This window comes from Leptodactylus fuscus, chromosome 1 (genome assembly GCF_031893055.1).
Source record: "Leptodactylus fuscus isolate aLepFus1 chromosome 1, aLepFus1.hap2, whole genome shotgun sequence".
NCBI classification, from domain to species: Eukaryota; Metazoa; Chordata; class Amphibia; order Anura; family Leptodactylidae; genus Leptodactylus; species Leptodactylus fuscus.
Window position 1 is genome coordinate 134,532,259 of NC_134265.1, and position 21,161 is coordinate 134,553,419.

At 43.1% G+C, this 21,161-nt stretch overlaps 1 protein-coding gene across 3 annotated transcripts in view; it reads right to left on the reverse strand.

Moving 5' to 3' along the window:
- CARMIL3 (capping protein regulator and myosin 1 linker 3) overlaps window positions 1-21,161 on the reverse strand; it is a 76,506-nt gene that overhangs the window by 48,247 nt on the left and 7,098 nt on the right. For all 3 annotated transcript variants that reach the window (XR_012716885.1, XM_075276728.1, XM_075276727.1), the window contains exons 3-6: window positions 6,266-6,316; window positions 5,891-5,950; window positions 5,230-5,348; window positions 3,636-3,736 (exon numbers count right to left, since the gene is read on the reverse strand). Coding sequence is in view for 2 of the 3 variants with exons in the window: in XM_075276728.1 (XP_075132829.1) it covers window positions 3,636-3,736; window positions 5,230-5,348; window positions 5,891-5,950; window positions 6,266-6,316 (331 nt within the window). In the remaining variant the exon portion in view is untranslated. The remainder of the gene's footprint in view (window positions 1-3,635; window positions 3,737-5,229; window positions 5,349-5,890; window positions 5,951-6,265; window positions 6,317-21,161) is intronic.

Genomic DNA, 21,161 nt, shown 5'->3' on the forward strand with positions numbered 1-21,161 from the left:
TAAACGTAAGGAAACTTTTCCCTGACTATACAGGAGACTGGTTACCAGTCTCCCACCTTGGCAATAACAACGGGTGGCATAGTACCTGCTTTGGAGGTCCGGTCTGGACAGTTCAACTCTGTCAGTGTGGTGCCACCCTGCTAGTCTTCACACTCAGACTGTTATTAGGGCCTGATTAGTCAGCTGACCTCCCTGGTGTGAATCTTTACCATACACCTTTTAGGTGCCTGGCTGGAATATACTTGTCTTCCCAGACCACACCCTTCACTCTCTCACAACCCTTAGAGCTGGATGTCGCCATGAATGCTTCTGCTGCTAACATGTGAAGCACTCATGGTGTGACCAAAGGCTCCCAAAGCAAGCTTTGGCACCACCAACAATAAGAAAGCAAAAAAATGCTCTATGTTTGGAGCAATGAGAAAAGACGCGCCAAGGATGAAGCAGATGTTAGATGTTCCTTGTGCAGCTTCTGCTTCTCTCTATACAGACCTCTGCCCTGCAGCTAACAAGAATATCATGTGAGAAGCTCCACAAGGAAAGTCAGCAACTCCTTGTTCTCCAAGTCCCAACAGTATAGGTTTAAGGTGCAGAGACAATTTCATTTCCTTCTTTATCTACAATCTGTCTATTTATCTAAGATATATCCAACTACCGTGTTTCCCCAAAAGTAAGACAGTGTCCTACATTCTTTTTACCCCCAAAAGTCCCACTATGTCTTACTTTCGGGATATGTCTTATATTGGAAAAAAAATGGGTCAGAAGTATCAGATCTGCATTCACACTGTGCAGCCAGTTTATAGGGGGTAATACATAGTTTACATGTCACCTGTAGAAATCACCGCACGTGGTTCCTGCTGCGCCCTTATGACCTCACCGTGCGACACCTAAGGCAGCAATGCAATGACGTCACACCACAGCGCGGGCCGCACTCCAGCTATCCGTACATACCGGTATCAGTTCTTGTGACTCCTCCAGTCCCGGCCATCCCCTCAGGCTCCTGCCCGTCCTCTGCTCACCTCACCCCCCCAGCCCTGCTCCATCTTTACCACACGCTCCTCACAGTAGGCTTGCCCTTAACCACGCCCATTATGACGTAGTAGACCCGGATAGGTCGATTATAACGGCAGACAGCCTGGAGTCCCGCGGGCAGGCTGAGGGCTGTGTCCGGTAATGTCACTTGTTTATAGTCACTGACTACCCGAGCTATGTCTTACTTTCGGGGTACGTCTTACATTAGCCCACCCCCCCAAAAGTCCCACTACGTCTTACTATCGGGGAAACACGGTATCTGTGGTTTCTTTATTTATATCTCTATATCTTCTATCTATCTATCTATCTATCTATCTATCTATCTATCTATCTATCTATCTATCTCCTATCTGCTGTATATCTCTCCTAGGAACATATCTGTCTATCTCCTATTTATCTACTGTATCTCTCATCTCCAAAATGGACTCCCATAGACTCCAGTTCCTCCGATAGGCAAAACCAAGGCCGATCCGCTGTTTTTGTAATCCTATCTAGTACTGCTACCTGGGCTTGGCTGTTAGCAAGAACTGGGTAAAACGTGAAGGGGTCTGGGGTGGGATATACTAGAGAAAGTTGCAGGTCCCAGAGTTGGGACCCGCATCTCTTAGACATTAGGTGGATATGCTATAAATGTCTACCATGGGACAACCCTTATAATGAAAGGTGAAAAATAATCAGGCCCTGTGTTGGGTGAAACGGGTTATCAACTTTCTAATATTGATAACCTACCTCAGAACCCCAGATGATAATTCACCTTGAGACTGAATGGTTCTCAGAAATTATAGCATGCCATGCTGTTCACTCTTTGTACAAACTGTAGTAGTGTCTTTATGTACTGCAGTGCTACCACACTAAGGGCTCGTTTACACAGAGTTTTCTGGCAGCAGATTTTGAGGTGGAATCCGCCTCAAAATCCGCTGCCAAAAACGGCTCCCATTGATTTCAATGGGAGCCGCTCGCTTCTTTTTTCCGCTAGCTAGTAGCAGAAAAAAGAAGCAACATTTCCTTTCTTCCCACGGATTCCTGACTCAACCACGGCGTCTGCGCCACGAGACTCCCTCCCAATTAGACCCATTCATTCGGGCCTAATCCGGAGCTGAATGCTGCGACGGGATGCCGATGCACTGCATCCATTTTCTGCTGTGTGAACATATCCTAAAGTCTATGGAAGGTAGTCTGCGGGGGTCCTGGGTGTCAGACCTTCGCAGCTATAATAATGATCTGCTGTATATGCTGTATATAATATACAACTTAATATATTCTGGCGTGAGTTATACCACAAATCCATACCAGCCCCTGGCTGGAGTAGATCTACGACCGGGCGCATCTACATATGCTAGTATTACTAGGTCAGAGCCTCTTAGTAACTGTAGCGAATCATGCGCCGGGCAGAGAATGAATTAAGATTGGCGGAAGGATCGCCAGTTTTAGTAAATTTTCCCCAATGCCTTTATAGTGACATGACAATAACAACCCCGTGTCTGACTGTTTCTAAGACCCCAGGTGATCAGCTACTTCAGAAGAATGGCTGTCCACGTAATATATGGATAGGACAGATACAATTAGGAAATACTTATTGACCCTTCGCCCTTGCTCACCCCCTTTAATATATAAATGGAGTAGATCTGTGATCTGATATGTATATTCTATGTTATCATAAAATAAGCTGAAATAGAAAGCTCAAAGAAGTCAGAAAGAAGCTTGAGAACCAATAAGAAAACAGATTACCAACATGAGTAAAGGCCTGAAGTGCTGCGCAAACAGAACAATGTGACTGGCAAATAAATATACTGACTTATATAAAGGTAAAAGTTAGCAAACTATTATATGTACAGTAGGGTTGAGCCGATCTTGAGATTTCAAGATCGATTTTAAAATCCGATTTCCGATCATTTTCCAGCCGATCTCGATCCCGATCTCGATCGTGAAATTTGCTCGATCGCCGATTGGAATCCGATCTTTTCCGATCCCGATCCTCAACCCTAGTCAATGCTTTTCTATGGGAAAAGTCACTTTTGGGGTTGAGCCGATCTTGAGATAACCTCCGATCTCGATCCCGCTGGAAAAGATCGGGTCGGAATTCCGATCTCGATCGTGAAATTTACTCGATCGCCGATCGGAATCCGATCTTTTCCGATCCTGATTGCTCAACCCTAATGTACAGATATACCCCAGAGCGATCAGATGTAGGGATAAAGATGAGGCATTCCCCTTAAGACAAAATGAAAATGGTTCTTCCTCTCTTCCCATCTACATTATTTCCTAGTATTATACATGTATGTTACTGGATACATGTGTAATGGGTATATACTGTAAGTCTAATGCCATTTATGGAAATAATGTAGACGGGTGTAGAGGAAGAAAAAATAAAATTTTTGCCTTAAAGGGTAATGCCTCATGTCTATGGATACATCTGATTGCTCTGGGGTGTATCTATAGCTATAAATTATAAATCTTATTGATGCAAAAAAAATAAAGAGATTATATTTTTATATGAAACTAAGTTTCAGTTAAAACCAAAACATTTTTGTGGCTATTATATAATATCTTATATTATACATTAATATACATGCATAAAATGTCATCTCGCAGCCATTTAGCCTCACCGCAGATCCCAGATGTAGCAGGAAGCGCAGCAGTGTCAGAGTTTGGAGATGAATTTCGTGAACTGTCTGCAGACTCGGGATACTGTCGCCTGACCAGACATCTGTTACCCATAAGCAACAAGAATAAGTGAGGGTGGTAGAACATACAGCAGGGATTTACATGAATACATTTTGTAAGGATCAATATATAAAAGTAGTTGACTCCCATTTAGGGTCACTGCAGACAAACAGTAAGCCAGTAACTAATACCAAGTACATCATACAGAAAGGTCCCACTCTAGTCTATCTGGAGTCATTCGCTGCCTTTTCTTCCAAGTACAAATACAGAACTGTGCAAAAGCTTTAGGCAGTTGTAGAAAAAATGTTGTATAGTAAGAATACTTTCATAAGACATGGACTCAACATCATTGAGTCTGTCTTGGATTATATGAAGAAATAGAAGGATTTGAGCAAGCCAATCTACAGAAGATCTTTGGTTACTTCTCAAAAATGTTTGGAACAACCTAGAAGAATTGATAGTATTCTGAAGCCAAAGGGTGGTCACACCAAATATTGATGTGATTTAGGTTTCTCTTTTGTTCACTCACTTTGCATTTTGCTAATTTATAGAAATAAACTATTAACACTTCTATTTTTAGAGCATTCTTACATTACAGCATTTCCCCATACCTGCCTAAAACTTTTCACATTACTGTATGTATTACTTTTATATTGACATTGATACAATACAATATCAAGTGATTGAAGAGTGTCATCTTTTTAAAGGGATTCTATCATTAGAGTCATGTTTTTAGCTAAACCCACGTCGGAATAACCTTAAGAAAGGCTATTTTTCCCCTACCTTTAGATGTCTTCTCCGCGCCACCGTTCCTTAGATATCCTGGTTTTCGTCCATATGCTAATTAGCTTTATCGCAGCCTTCTTCTTGTTCACCGCCTCCGCCTCTTCTTCCTTGTCCCATCACGCCTTCTTCAAAAATCACCAACTGCGCATGTCCGTCACCATTTTCCTGTGGCCAAATGGGAGAGATCACAGGAAAATGGCCGACGAACATGCACAGTGTGCGCAGTTGGCCATTTTCCTGTGGCCGAACAGGAAAGAAGAGGCGGAGATGGCGAACAGAAGAAGGCGTCGCAGGATGGTTTTCTTGCAGCACTCTGGACACCTCTAGTGTTGTTTGAGTGCAGGGGATCGCCCCCAGTGCTGCGAGATATCTAATTAGCATATGGAGGAAAACCAGGATATCTAAGGAATGGCGGCACGGAGAAGACATCTAAAGGTTGGGGAAGAATAGGCTTTCTTAAGGCTATAAAGACATGGATTTAGCTTAAAATGGCATTCTAATGATAGAATCCCTTTAAGCTGGACATATGCTTGATGTAAAATTCTGCATTAAAGGCATTGAATTTAATCGTGTATGACGGGCCTCCCAACTCTCCTCCAATGGCAGATGCTGGGGAAAAGAGGAATGATCTTATTATACCTCTGTACAATGGCGTAACTAAAGAATTCCCAATGGACTATGATGAGCTCTAATGAAGATATTGCCTGTCACAAGCCCCGAATCTGAGAGCATTTCAAAATGGAAACTTACACTGTATCCGGTGAAGGGAATATTTTTGACAATGTGGTCTGGATGCCGCTGATGAGCTGATCTGTATTCTGAGCGGTCAGCGTCAGCTGGAAGCTTCCTTTCTCTGTTTCGATAAGTATCTGCAAGAGGATAATCATCAGGTTATAGTGGTATGGGGACCGCAAACCCAGAGAATAGGGCCATACAGTGTAATATTGTGGATCCCAAAATATATATTACTATCTAGGAAAGACACAGTGTTACATTGGACCTGATCCATACAGAAAATTGAAGTTAGAAGTGTTTTAATAAGGGCAGACAGTTGCAAGATTTAAACAGGACTCTGCCACATATGCCAACTCATCATATCCTTCCATAGGCACCATTCCACTGTTTCTAGCGCAGATGGATTTTTTCTCTACTGTCAGGTGAGTGGTCTGGGAGTAGAAAAACAGGGACCACCCACTTGACAGTAAACAGTAAAATTGTGCTGATCAAGAACAGGGGGCTGGAGAAAACATTCCAACTGGAAGCAGTGAAAGTGCACCTATTGAAGGAAGCAAAGACTTGGGTGGAGGCGGTGAAAAGTCCTTTATCATCAGACCACCTTAAACGAATTGCTATAATATTGATCTAAGTGGTTTTATATCACTGTTCTGCTAGGTTTACACATATTCAGTACCTGACTAAGACTGATAGCTGTGAGAGATCGGATTTCCAGCACACTAAATGAGCTTTCAACCTGAAAAAAATAACAGTAGGGAAACAACAAGGTCATTTACAGAATACGATATAGACAAAAGACTAAAACTTCCTGGAGGGAATCTGTCAGATGGGAAATGCTATTCAATATGCAGGCAGGTTCCCTTTAAGGACCTACTCCTCATGTATTACATATTGTCTAGGTAGGATTCATTTGCTTCTTTCTTTGATATGCTATACGTCAATTCATTCATATGTAATTCATTTGTATTAATTTGCCGCTTGAACAAGACGTAGCAGTGATTTTCTTATCATATTAGCGCTCCTTTTAGAATTACCTTGTTCATGGACTCACCTTTGCTGGTAGTTTGACGTAGAATATATAGAATCTCCAGCATGTTGTGACCTGAGAAGAAATAGATGTGATAGATTTTACGATACACACAATACCAAGAGAAAGTGTGTGCAACCATGGCAAAAAGGAAAATCGGATCAGTTGCTATGGTAACTTGCATGCTTTGCTTTGTGGTGTCCCACTGAATTGTTTATCTCCGAGAAGACAATCAGGTAGATCCTATAAATAGTTACTTTCCCAGATTCTCACTAGGAAAATGGATTTTGATATCCACTTTAGTAAAACACTACCAAATGTATCCCATTCAGTTCTGTGTGATTCACATGTGCAGAATAGAAGCTCTACCTATATATATATATATATATATATATATATATATATATATATATATAGCTATACATATATATATATATATATATATATATATATATATATATATATATGTCTATACAATAAATTATATTGCAGCACTACTGGTTGGGAATAGTGTAACATTCTCTATATGGGTTCCAGCATAAAGAATGGAGAACTAACAGGGAAATAAACATCCATCCTATATCCATCTCCTCTCTTATGCAAATTATCACTCTCCTATTGCGCCCTTCTTCTTCTACATTCTACTACAGAGTCTGATGAAGGTCAACTGACCGAAACATTACATCTACTATAGAATTCCTATTCACAACTGATTGGTGAATCAACTGATTGGTGAATAATACTCACTATATTCTACGAGTACGAAGTCTCTTGTTTACTGATTCCTTATCAATAACAGATAAGTGGGGTCCAACATCTGGCACCCTTGCTAGTCACCTCCTATGCCACCCCTGCTACCTCTAGTGTCACCCCCTCTACCTAATAGATTGTAAGCTCTTCCTAGCAGAGCCCTAAGTCCCATTGTGTGAATTAACTATCACTCTATAATGTATATTTTTATCTTTTCTTGAACCCTAGAAATTGTAAAGTGTTGCAGAATATGTTGGAGCTATATAAATAAAATGTATTATTATATTATCTAGTTGAAGAAGCTGTGGCACTTGGGCATTGTATAGTGGCTGTGCCTGGTAGCTGGGCCATTGTTAAAATAACCAATCGTAAAGATAAGTTATCAATATTAAAATCCCAAAAACCCATTAAATGTGCCTTCTGTAAATAATGTTTGTGATGATTGGAGAATAACCAAGGTTGTACCCATCTACAACAAGGGTGAGGTTATCCCAGACCAGGAACGGAGGGGAAGCTGTAGGTACCGCATATACTCGAGTATAAGCCAAATTTTTCAGCACTGTTTTTGTACTGAAAAAGCCCCCCTCGGCTTATACTCGAGTCAGCAAAAAAAAAATTAATTTTTTTTTTTATGAGGGGGGTGGGGGGCGTCTATGATCAGCTGCAATATCAATGTATAGAATCTCCCATAAAATAGAGGGGAAAAAAGAAGAAGCTTTAAAAAAATAAAAGTTCTAAATCACTCCTTTCCCTAGAATACATACAAAAGTAGAAAATGACTGTGAAACACATAAACATTAGGTATCCCTGTGTCTGAGAGTGCCCGGTCTACTGCATATAGGGTATCTGCAGTGCTCCTATTAACCCCTTCCCCATGGAATAGGAGCACTGCAGATACTCTATATTCAGCCAGACTGAATTCCAAGTGGGGGAAAAAAACAGTCCTCAATCTCAGGGAAGGGGCAGACAGACAACCAAAAAACCGCCTCCCCTTTCACAGCACCCGGCATCTACTGCACCCAAAAACTCCGACCATTTTAATTTTTGAAATTTTCCAGTAGCTGTTACATTCCCCCCCCCCCCCCCCCAGGCTTATACTCAAGTCAATAAGTTTTCCCAGTCTTTTTGTGGTAAAATTAGGGGCCTCGGCTTATATTCGAGTCGGCTTATACTCCAGTATATACGGTAAGTTTAAATGTATTTTTATTTTCGACATCTCCTTTACTGTCTGCAGTCAAATTTCAGATCTTGGACAAGCCCTTTAACATCAGTCATGGTAAAATCAATGGAAACTATTGTGAAATTGACCACAAGTCACCACCTGTAAACCAGCAACTTCTTGGACCCTAAACAGCATGGCTTTCCTTTAAAGAAGATAATGTCAAAGTAATCTCATTGCTTTCTATGACTGTCAAAAGAAAATAGCAGCTATAAATAATGGAAGACTAAACACAGAATTTACAAAATAATATTTATTTTTTTTATTTTAAATTCGATTTTTATTGAAAAGAAAAAAGGAAGGTTTTACAGCATAAAAAAACAATAATAGCAAAAACCAACAGAGGATCGCACAATAGAAAGTTAAACATAAGATCATTTCTCCATTCAGCGGTCAAGGTGTAGAGTACATCCGTGTAAAAAAAAAAAATGTAACAGTGTACATGAAGACCAGAAAACCAAACACACAAGGATTTCCTAGACACCAGTTACTAAAGTCACTGTAGAGAGAACAGATGAGATCAGGAGCAAGGAGGGGGGGGGGGGGATAAGGAAAAGGAAAACACAGGGAGGGGTGGGGGCAAGGAAGGGAGGGGACAGGGGTAACAAGACAAAACCCAAATAAAGAAAAAAAAAAAAAGCAAAATACACAATCAAAACAGTAAACCTGAATACATTGCTGGTGTCACAGAGGGTACAACAAGTACAAGATAAACGAGTCCTACAAAGTAATATTTATATGTGAAGTTAAATTCACCCATATAGACTGACATACCCATGATGAAAAATGCATGTGCACCAGTTGTATATACCTACACTCACCGGCCACTTTATTAGGTACACCTGTCCAACTGCTCGTTAACACTTAATTTCTAATCAGCCAATCACATGGCGGCAACTCAGTGCATTTAGGCATGTAGACATGGTCAAGACAATCTCCTGCAGTTCAAACCGAGCATCAGTATGGGGAAGAAAGGTGATTTGAGTGCCTTTGAACGTGGCATGGTTGTTGGTGCCAGAAGGGCTGGTCTGAGTATTTCAGAAACTGCTGATCTACTGGGATTTTCACTCACAACCATCTCTAGGGTTTACAGAGAATGGTCCGAAAAAGAAAAAACATCCAGTGAGCGGCAGTTCTGTGGGCGGAAATGCGTTGTTGATGCCAGAGGTCAGAGGAGAATGGCCAGACTGGTTCGAGCTGATAGAAAGGCAACAGTGACTCAAATAGCCACCCGTTACAACCAAGGTAGCCAGAAGAGCATCTCTGAATGCACAGTACGTCGAACTTTGAGGCAGATGGGCTACAGCAGCAGAAGACCACACCGGGTGCCACTCCTTTCAGCTAAGAACAGGAAACTGAGGCTACAATTTGCACAAGCTCATCGAAATTGGACAATTGAAGATTGGAAAAACGTTGCCTGGTCTGATGAGTCTCGATTTCTGCTGCAACATTCGGATGGTAGGGTCAGAATTTGGCGTCAACAACATGAAAGCATGGATCCATCCTGCCTTCTATCAACGGTTCAGGCTGGTGGTGGTGGTGTCATGGTGTGGGGAATATTTTCTTGGCACTCTTTGGGCCCCTTGGTACCAATTGAGCATCGTTGCAACGCCAAAGCCTACCTGAGTATTGTTGCTGACCATGTCCATCCCTTTATGACCACAATGTACCCAACATCTGATGGCTACTTTCAGCAGGATAATGCGCCATGTCATAAAGCTGGAATCATCTCAGACTGGTTTCTTGAACATGACAATGAGTTCACTGTACTCCAATGGCCTCCACAGTCACCAGATCTCAATCCAATAGAGGAGCATCTTTGGGATGTGGTGGAACGGGAGATTCGCATCATGGATGTGCAGCCGACAAATCTGCGGCAACTGTGTGATGCCATCATGTCAATATGGACCAAAATCTCTGAGGAATGCTTCCAGCACCTTGTTGAATCTATGCCACGAAGAATTGAGGCAGTTCTGAAGGCAAAAGGGGGTCCAACCCGTTACTAGCATGGTGTACCTAATAAAGTGGCCGGTGAGTGTATATCTTATAAGGATTGTTCATAAAGTGCCGTGTCAAAATAACAATAGTATTTACCTCATAAATCACATATACAGAGGACCTACTGTATGTTCCCCAGTATAATGATGTTATACAGAGCAATGTGGTCACTAATCCCCAATCACAACCTGCTTTATCCATTTTCATTTTAATTTTCACTAGGATTTTTATGGTTGATTTTAACATGACATTATGAAATAAAATGTATGGATTGTTTTGTATATCCTGTGTTATTTCTTCTATTAGACATGGGTGCTTTTACAGTGCAGAAAATAAGTATTTGATTCCTTGCTAATTTTGTAAGTGTAACATTTCTGCCTGTTCAGGTCGCTGCACCACCTTCTGCTCGCATGCGGCGGTCTAGGAGGCGTGTGCAGTTTAGTTCCTTGCTTAGAGTTTTTGGTTGCACTGTGTGAACACGGCTCTAGTTCTGTAATTGAATTTGCACTACACCCGTCTTCTGCCCTTGTCTGCCTCTGTCCATGAAGTAGTTAAATTTGGTCTTGCCCTGTTATTGACAGCCTGCCTTCCTGTCAGGTTCAGGGCAGGTTCATCCTCCCCTATTTATTCTTGGCTCACATTCACACTGGTGCCTGTTATTGCCTCGTGCTTGTTGGCTTTCTCTTGCTGTTTAATTACTTGTATTCTGATTCTTGACCTCTGGCTTTCCCTATAGACACCCCCGGAGCCATCAGCAAAGGGGGACATGACTTTGGGATAGGGGAACCAATAACTCCTGCAGTTTCTTCTTCGTGCAGTAGTTGTGTAGATTTATGTAACCCCCTCACAGGAGTTACTAATGGTTATTTGGCCATATAAGTGCCTTATATGTTATGATAGATTGTATATGTTGTCATGTTTATTCTGTATTCATTTGTGTAATGTTGTTAAGCTATTGTTCTCTGGTTTCACTTGTCCTAGTGAGCTGTGGTCTCCATAGCAACACACACTATGGTGAGTGGATCTGTAGCTGGAACAGGAAATAGTCATAGCAGAGAGAGGAAGTAGTATTCTGTAAGAGCCAGGGAAGGAGAAGCAAGGAGAAGTGTGGCAGTGGCCATCTTGTGTTTCAGACACTGTGTTGTGAGGATTGCCATAGCAGCAGTAGCAGGGCAGAGAAGCTGTGTGACAGCGCCCCCATCACTATCAGTAAGAGGACAGGAATTACATCAGGCTGAGCAGAGCTATAACCCTGGCAGCCTGCACCTACCTCTACAAGGTAACTGAGCCCCTGCAGTATACCAGAAGCTGGACCTGCAGACATCTTAGACTCTCTGCTAATACATGGGAAGGTGTCAGCCAGCTACAAGCCACTGTGCCACAGCTCACTGCTACAGGACAAGTGACCAGCAGATGCCTGTTACAATAAAGCAGTGAGCACTTCTACTGATCCTGGCCTGGACATTGCCTTCCTTGCAGCTAAGCCCTGGGCTAAAGCTCTTTGTTGGAGTAGAGCACTGGCACCCACATCACCATCTCAGCCCAGGGACCAGCGGGTGTCTCAATACTCCAACTGGCGTCACATCTAACTGACTCTGCCTATTTCCCTGTGCACCTCTCCTGGGAGTTCTGGTGCCAATAAGGTCACCGTGACAGTCCAGCCTCCTGCACGGTTCTCCTGGGGTGGTCGCATTTATACAGACTGGTTCAGCTTTAAGAATATATCAGTGTATATTCAGCTTTAGGAGTATATATCAGTGTATATTCTGCTTTAGGAGTGTATATCTGTGTATATTCTGCTTTAGGAGTATATATCTGTGTATATTCAACTTTAGTATATAGTGCTTAGTGTGTTACTGTAGGGAGGGAGGAGTTAGGAATAGATGTCACTTCCTGTCTCATCCATCTTCATCCTCTTTCTCATCACAAGACCTGGATGAAGCATTTCCCCCACACCCGCCCTCTTTTAATCACTATGTTACACTTGCTTTTTCACATTTTCCTGTCTAATGTATTATTGCTGTGTTACTGTAATTGTGTATCTGGCTCTATATATTCAATTATGAGATGACTTTGATGAGTTATTGTTGGGCATTATCCTTCTAAGCCCAAGGGAAGGGCAGTCCTCCAGCCATGGTTCCCTAGATGTTTCCTCCACAGGGGTTTTTTCCTCTCCTGAGTGCTGTAGGATGACTCTTTGTGAGTCAGGGGTTTGCCATTGTTTAGTCAGTCGTGTGTAATAAAGTGTTACATGTCACATGGTCCATTGGTAAACTGTCACAGCTTTACTTTTGCGGTTGAGGAGTCAGGTGGAAGAGCCAGGAAAGTTATTGTGGACTTATTTTAACTAATAGAGGAGGTTAAACCTCATGGTGGTGAACAGGCTGAGCTTTGGAAATAGTAACGTCATCCAGGGGCGGGCACAGTGGTTAAGCACAGGGTCGTTGGTGCCCTTAAAGTGTACTGGCTCTGCTAGAATTGCAAGCCGGAGCGTGCCACCCCCTTTATTTATTTATTGCTGTCTGCTGTATGTCAGACAGCTGGGGATCTCACAGTATTTGTGAATCCCAATGGTCTAGCACTTCACCTGACTCCTTCTGTCATTATTTTACTTCTGTGAGTTTAATAAAGCTGTGGCCATTTTGACACCCAAAATAAAGTGTTTTGTGCATTTATTCCGAAGTCAATATTTACCGTAGCTTGGGTGCTTTTAGGAAGGAGTGAGGGACATCCCATATCCAAAAGTCATGACTATTCTTCTGGATTTCAGTTTTGACACTGCGTTGCTCGACTGTTACTGAACCCTTGGCTAGCTGACCTCCCTTTGTTGTTGTTTGTCTTGTTTGCGTTTTGTGTTTCATGTATATAGGAAGGGATTGTCTCCAAGTTGCCACCTATTACCTACGATAGGACCGGCAAGAGAAAGGGACAGTGGGGTTTTTTAGCTTAGGGCTTACTGCCTCTTGTGCCCCTTTCTCCAGGGTTTCCAGCAGCTACTGGGGAATTGTCATCAAAGCAATTTCCTAACAGAATAATAGGCCCAAAAAACCTACTACCATTGCTTCCCTCCAGGTCAGCATGGATCCTATTCAGGGCCTTGCAGCCAAGTTGGAGGGATTGGCAGGCCTGGTAGATGAGCTAGCTAAACAGGTTCAGACCCTTACTGAGGCTGCTGCATCATCCCCAGCTGTTTATGCACCTTACAAGGTCAAGATGTTACTGCTGGATCATTTCTCAGGGGACCGTGAAAAATTTTAGACTTTCAGGGAGTCTTGTGCTTGTACTTTCGTGTTAATCCACATGCATCCCAGGCCCAAATGGTGGGAGTAGTAATATCTCTTCTACAGGGGGATCCACAAGCTTGAGCCCTTAAACTCCCTCCTGAGGCTGAGGAGTGGTTTGATGTGGAAAAATGTTTTAAGTCCCTGGGCTCTATCTATGCTGAGCCAGACCACATTGCGCTTGCGGAATCTCAACTCCTCACCATGCGGCAGGGAAAACGCTCTGCAGAGGAGTATTGCTCTGAGTTCCGTAAGTACAGTGTAATGGCAGGTTGGTGTGAGTCAGCGCTAAAAGCTCACTGTAAATAAGGTTTGTGTGACCGTGTGAAGGAGCTCTGGGTTGGTCACCCAGATCCCCCTACTCTTGAGCAGGCCATGACTTTGGAGGTCCGTATTGACCGTAAGATCCGGGAAAATTTAAAAGAGAGAGTAGGGCTTGTTTCCTCCAAGTTTTCTATCTCTTCCTTCTCTCTCCTGAAAAACTTACCTTTCCTCGCATCACTTCTGATGAGGAACCCATGCAACTGTGAGCTGTGGACACCAAGACACGACGAGAGCATCGTCTCAGGAATAACCTGTGCCTGTACTGTGGTTCCTCTGGTCATGTCATACGAGACTGCTTGATCAGACCCCTGACACCAGCGAAAAAACTTCAGTGCCTGAGTGGTAATCAGAAGAACCACTCAGGCAACCAGGTATTTGGGGGGTATAAGATGATGTTATCTGTGTCTTTGTCCTCTGGGGACAGATCTGTTTCTGGCAAGGCCCTAGTTGACTCTGGGTCTGCAGCAAACTTTATCAAATATTCGTCTGTTTCATCTTTGGGCATTGAGCTTTTGCCACTTGCCACACCTATGTCTGTTACTGGAGCGGATTTTACTCCACTGGCCAGGGGTAAAGTCAGGTTTAAAACCCCCTTAATCTCCTTGCAAGTGGGCTCAACACACACTGAAGTCATAAGTTTCTTTGTTATGGAAAATTTGTCTTCTGATGTTGTTTTGGGACTCCCTTGGTTGAACCTCCATAACCCTATTTTTGATTGGGGCAAAAGGGAGTTGTTAAAGTTGGGAGATCAGTGCTCATCCCATTGTATTGCTTTGCACTCCTTACATTGTGTCTGTGAGGAGAAGGTCTCAACTACTAAAAGTTGGGAGCGCCCCTCCAGTCTTAAAACCCAACAGTATCAGAAAAGCCAGGTGAATAAAAAAACGTTCGCTTGGTCCTCAAGTGTCTGTTGTTCAAGCAGATTTAAAATACAAGGCAGAGAAAATTCAGAATCCCTCTAGAACTGGTTTATCTGGTGAGGGTCCGGTGGCCCCTCATAAAAGGGGGGGTATTGTAACATCTCTACCTGTTCAGGTCACTGCGCCACCCTCTGCTCGCATGTGGCGGTGCAGGAGGCGTGTGCAGTTTAGTTCCTTGCTTAGAGTTTTTGGTTGCACTGTGTGAACACTGCTCTAGTTCTTTAATTGAATTTGCACCACACCCGTCTTTGGCCCTTGTCTGCCTCTGTTCATGAAGTTAAATTTGGTCTTGCCCTGTGATTGACAGCCTGCCTTCCTGTCAAGTCCAGGGTGGGTTCATCCTCCCCTATTTAGTCTTGGCTCACATTCACACTGGTGCCTGTTATTGCCTCGTGCTTGCTGGCTTTCTCTTGCTTTTTAATTCCTTGTATTCTAATCCTTGACCTCTGGCTTTCCCTATTGACTATTCTTTTGGATTTCAATTTTGACACTGCGTTGCTCGACTGTTACTGGACCCTCGGCTAGCTGACTTCCTTTTGTTGTTGTTTGTCTTGTTTGCATTTTGTATTTCACGTATATAGGAAGGGATTGTCTCCAAGTTGCCACCTATTACCTAGGATAGGACCGGCAAGAGGAAGGGACAGTGAGGGGCTTCAGCTTAAGGCTCACTGTCTCTTGTGCCCCCTCCTCCAGAGTTTCCAGCAGCTACTGGGGAATTGTCATCAAAGCAATTTCCTAACAGTACCACATGAACAAAGACATGAATAGTCTATAATTTTAAGGGTAGGTTAATTTTAACAGTGAAAGATAGAATATCAAAAATTAAATCCAGAAGATCACATTGTATAAATTTTAACAATTTATTTGAATTTTGCATAGAAAAATAACTATTTGAGCCCTCTCGCAAACAAGACTTAATACTTGGTGGCAAAGTCCTTGTTGGCGCGCACAGCATTCAGACGTTTTTAGTTGATGATGAGGTTTGCGCACATGTCAGGAGGAATTTTGGTCCACTCCTCTTTGCAGATCATCTCTAAATCATTAATTTTGAGGCTGTTGCTTGGCAACTTGAAACTTCAGCTCCCTCCATAAGTTTTCTATGGGAATTTTTGTCTCATCTTACCACAGCACCTTCTCCCAATCACTCTCAGAATCATCCAGATTGGTCAGATGAGACGAAAATTGAGCTCTTCGGCATTAACTCAACGTGACGTGTTTGGAGGAAGAAAAATGCTGCCTATGACCCAAAGAACTTCGTCCCTAACTGTCAGACATGGAGGTGGAAACATTATGTTTTGGGGGTGTTTCTCTGCTAAGGGCACAGGACTACTTCACCGCATTAATGGGAGAATGGATGGAGCCATGTACCATAAAATCCTTAGTGACAACTGCCTTCTCTCTGCCAGGACATTAACCCCTTAACACTCTGGTCAGTAATAGTATGTCCTCGCAAGTAGCACGTTCACGCTCAGCTCAGTACTATTACTGAGCAGTAATGGCGCGGGCACAGTAGCGGGATATTTCTACAAACTGCAGAAACAGAGTAATACATATTATGGTATGTTTTGCTGTTAACCCCTTCTTTGTTACAAAAAAATGGTTTAAAATGGAAAATAAGTATAAAAAAGTGACATTTGGAAATTTCACCTCCATTTTACATTAATTCCTGAGGAACACCTAAAGGGTTAATGAAGTTCCTATATACAATTTAGAATAGCTTGAAGACTACGGTTTCTACAATGGTGTCATTTATGGGTGTTTTCTATTATATAGGCCCCTCAAAGTCACTTCATATCTAAATAAGTCCCTAGAATACAAAATCTTGAAAATTTTCTTGAAAATCTGACAATTTGCTGCTAAAGTTATAAGACTTCTAACTTCCTAGGAAAGTAAAAGGACATTGAAGAAACAATGCCAATATAAAGTAGACATATGGTTAATGTTAATTAGGAATAATTTTGTGTGATATGACTGTCTGTGTTTATACGAGAATATCAGAAACTTTCAAAATTGATAATTTTATGAAATTTTCAGTATATTGTCCTTTTTTTTTTTTTTTTTTTTACAAACAAACGCAAATTATAATGACCAAAATTTATCACCAACATAAAGTACAATGTGCCACGAAAAAACAATCTTGGAATCACCTGGATAGGTAAATGCATTACGAAGCTATCCTTACATAAAGTAAAAGACGTCATATTTGAAAAACAGGGTCTGAGCCTTAAGGCCCAAAGTACCCTGTGTCCTTAAGGGGTTAAAAATGGGTCATGGCTGGGTCTTCCAGCAGGTCAACAATCCAAAACATACAGCCAAGGCAACAAAGGAGTGGCACAAAAAGAAGCACAAAACCCGTTCACTTGAGTGGGTTTGTAAATGTGATCGCCTGTCCATGGCGAAACCGTTTTTTTTTTTTTTTAGCCAGACACAAAGTCCTGCATCTACAACTTTGTGTCGGGCTAAAAAGAACGCTTTTCCCGGGGACAGGACACAGCCGGCGGTGATCACATTTACAAACCCATTCAAGTGAATGGATTTTAAAGTTGACTGTCGGGTCTCCGTCCCTTGCCCAGTTTCGCCGGGGCCGAAGACGGAAACCCGGTGTAATGCACAAACCAGACATGGGGCGCGAGTGTGAACGCCCCCTGTGGAATACTGTGCCCTGTTTTGGAGGTCTCACTTATAGATAAATAATGATAAAATTGGAGGACCCAAGATGAGCTGTCAAAATTGTGGAGCAGAAAACAGATCAGAAAAGTTTTAAAAGGGTTTATCCAGCAAAAAAACATATACTCAATCCACAAGACAGGGGATAAGTTGTAGATTGGTGGGAGTCGAAATGCTGGAACCTCCATAGATCACTAGAACAGTTTCGCTTATGCTCCATTTTCAATGGAGCAATCATGGTATAGCCATGCTGCCATCCCATGTATTAAAAAGGGAATGCTGTATCTCTTTCAGACTGTCCCGGTGATCCTGCCTTCGTGTTTTTTCTCGGTGATTAACAAATCCTTTACCAAATTTGTCTGGGCCTCGAAACCCCCCCGTATTGCTCGCAGTACGCTAGCTCGTTCCAAACGAAGAGGAGGCCTGGCGGCTCCAGACTGTATGAAATACTACTTAGCAGCGGTCGCTACGCGTATTCTTGACTGGCATCATTCGGCTAAGACTAAGCTCTGGGTTTCCCTCGAGGACTCATTGAGCCCTGTCCCCCTCACTGCACTTCCCTGGCTCCATGAGAAATATTGGACTGATGATAAACAGTATCCGCTTCCCTATATAGCGCGCCAGACTACGGGAGTATGCCGTAGATATAGTGCCATGCGTCTCCTCTATACGAACGATGGCCCCATGACTCCCATATCGGGTAACCCGGACTTTCCTGCAGCGTTGGGCTCTTCCTTCTTATCTTATCGCGTCGGCTCTCCCACCCTTCACTTTAAGCAGGTCACTTCTGCCTCTTCGCTTCTCTCCCACTCTGAGATTTTGACTCAATCCTCTGGTTCGGATACACCTCTCTCCTCTTGGCAATACTCCCAGCTTTCTCACTTCTACTCCTCTTTGCGGCCCTCTCGGGACCTTCATAGATCCTTGTCGCTGTTCGAACGTCTTTGTATCTCTTCCACTCCTCCCTCCCACACTGTCTCCCTTCTGTATGGTCTCTTGCTGGACGGGGCTGAGGATTCGCTTCCGTCATTTACTGGTGGGTGGGAGAGGGAATTGGGGGCCTCATTCCCTCCTGATGTGTGGTCTTCGGCATTTCGTGCGTGTCATACCTTCTCTATGTCATGCAGGGCGCAGGAGACCAATTTTAAGATACTTTCCAGGTGGTATCGAGTTCCTGCCCTCCTGCATGATATTTACCCCTCCACCTCTGATAGGTGCTGGAGATGTCTATCCGACCGCGGCACGATGGCACACGTTTGGTGGGGATGTCCTCTATTACGCCCTTTTTGGACTGGGGTCAGACAGGTTATTCGGCAGGTGACGGGGATTGACTTGGAGGACGACCCGGCCCCGCTTCTTCTTTCCCTGTTCTCCCGGACGTTTTCTAAACCTACCCGTAGACTTCTCGGATTCTTGTTGGTGGCAGCGCGCTCTGTCATTCCCAGGTTATGGAAGTCCATGACCCCTCCCTCGCTCATTTGCTGGCTGAATGAGGTTCTAGCTCTTCGAACGATGGAGACCCTGGTTGCTGAGCTTCGCCAAGATGATACTAAGCATCAGCAGACTTGGCTCCTTTGGAACCATTTTTACTATTCTGCCGACTTCCGTTCCCTCTTCCCTTCTGTGTCCCCTGTGTAGTGTCCCCCTGTGCGTTTTGTCTGTTCAACATGTACCTATTTCCTCTGATACTTGATTTCCAATTGTTCTGAGGTTTTTACATATGCTTTGTTTTTCAGCTCTGCTGCGCCAGAGCGTTTGCCCGTTTTGGTTATTTGTTTTTCTTTATTCGTTTTTCACCTTGTACCCTCCTTTTTCCCCGCCCCCTCCCCCCCTTCACCCCTATGTTCCGCCTTTATTTGACTCCTTTGTTTTTTTATTTCCCCCCTCCCCCCCCCCCTTTTTTTTTTTTTCCCCCCGGTTTTTGTAAAAATTTGTAAAACTTTCAATAAACTTTTAATGTTGAAAAAAGGGAATGCTGGATGTAGCCAAGCTTAGTACTCTGCTGTTTCTCAAAGGCTCCATTTAGGTGGTGCTAAGACCCTATTCTTGTGATACGTGAGCATCCCAGCAGTTGGATTCCCATCAATCTACAACTTATAAGTTCTTTTGTTGGGCAAATCCCTTTAAAAAATGTAAAAACTTTGTAAAGGTTTAAGGAAACAACAAAAGAATAACGTGATTGAAAAAAATATGTAAAAAGATTTAAAAAGTTCATAATGTGATATTAGTTGAGGGTAAAATCATATGCAATGCCAGAAAATATTATTTCACTGAACAAGTAATACTAGTAGAAGTTTGGGGAAAAACTCAACCACAGATGCAGTTAAAATCTCAGCAATAAGTCAATCCTATTGTAAAAATAAAATGGAAATAATATAAGGGCAGTCTAGGTGAATCAGGAGGTTTTTTTTCCTGCCACCACTCCTCTATATTTCAGTATGTCTAAAACATACTGAACATTATTTGTTTGTTGTAGTTCTGGCAGTAAATCCTTTTGTGACATGACCCCGGGAACTGGCACGTAACCGCACTTTTCACCTCAGGAGGGTCCTCAATTTAACAAGCCCATACCTACACTTACAATGGCCCTCTGCTTTGGCTAATATAAGGGAATTCCAAGGGAGAGACCCACCTCTACACCATATGGATTGAGGTCAATAAAAGAGATGTTAGGGCCAGTTCACACGGAGTTTACTGGCGCGCATTCTGGCACGTATACATGTGTCAGAATGTGAGCGCTCAAAACAGATCCCACGCCCATAACGACCCATTGAAATGAATGGGATCTGTTTTGAGCGCTCACATACGTGCCAGAATGCGTGCCCGTAAACTCCGTGTGAACTGGCCCTTACTATTTAAGGTGTAAATTCAGTTGAATCTTAAGGCAATAACCGTAAGGGCTCGTTCACATCTGCGTCCGGCACTCCGTTCTGCAGGTTTCCGTTTCCTGCACAAAACAGAGCAGGAGACGGAAACCTGCCGTATTCTTTCCAAACCCATTCAAATGAATGGGTTTGAAAAGTGTTCGGCCGTAAGCGCCGGTGAGCGTTTTATGCTCTCCGCAGCGAAACCAGATTTTTTAAACCGGACACAGAGTCGGACATGCAGTACTCTGCGTCCGGTTAAAGAAAAAACGTTTAGCCGCAGAGAGCTCAAAACGCTCACCGGTGCTCACAGCCGGACTCGGCATAATAGGTTTCCGTCTTCTGCATGCAGAAGATGGAAACCTAATATCGGAGTCCAGACGTTGGTGTGAACCCAGCGTCACATGTCCTGTGATGCCTTGTTTAGGACATGAAAATCCAAGCTATAGGTGAAGGGTTAATACATAAGATGAGGCTGAAAACTGTGCCCTGTGGCAGAATGCAGACAACATGTCATAGTAGTAAACCCCATTACTTGTAGAAGCAAGGATAACTGTATCGGAATAACCTTAGATCACCTCCATTAAGTGGAGCTTAGAGGAGATTCAGTGGCAGCAGCAGAATACATATGGTGAGGCATAGTGTCGGACTGAAGGGCCTAGGGCCCACCAGAGGAGCTTGTTCTGGGGCCTACCCAACATCTTCCTGCTAATAGCCTATACCGTGGCTTCTTCACTGATATCTTGAATTATTGATGAATATCCAGTGTTATTCCCAGTATCATTATTCCCCTCTAGTACTGTGCATGCTCCAATAGCTCCATGGCCAGTTCATGCACAGTACTGTAAGGGGAATAACACAGAGCACTGACCACAAATGCACAGGATTTTAGAGAGG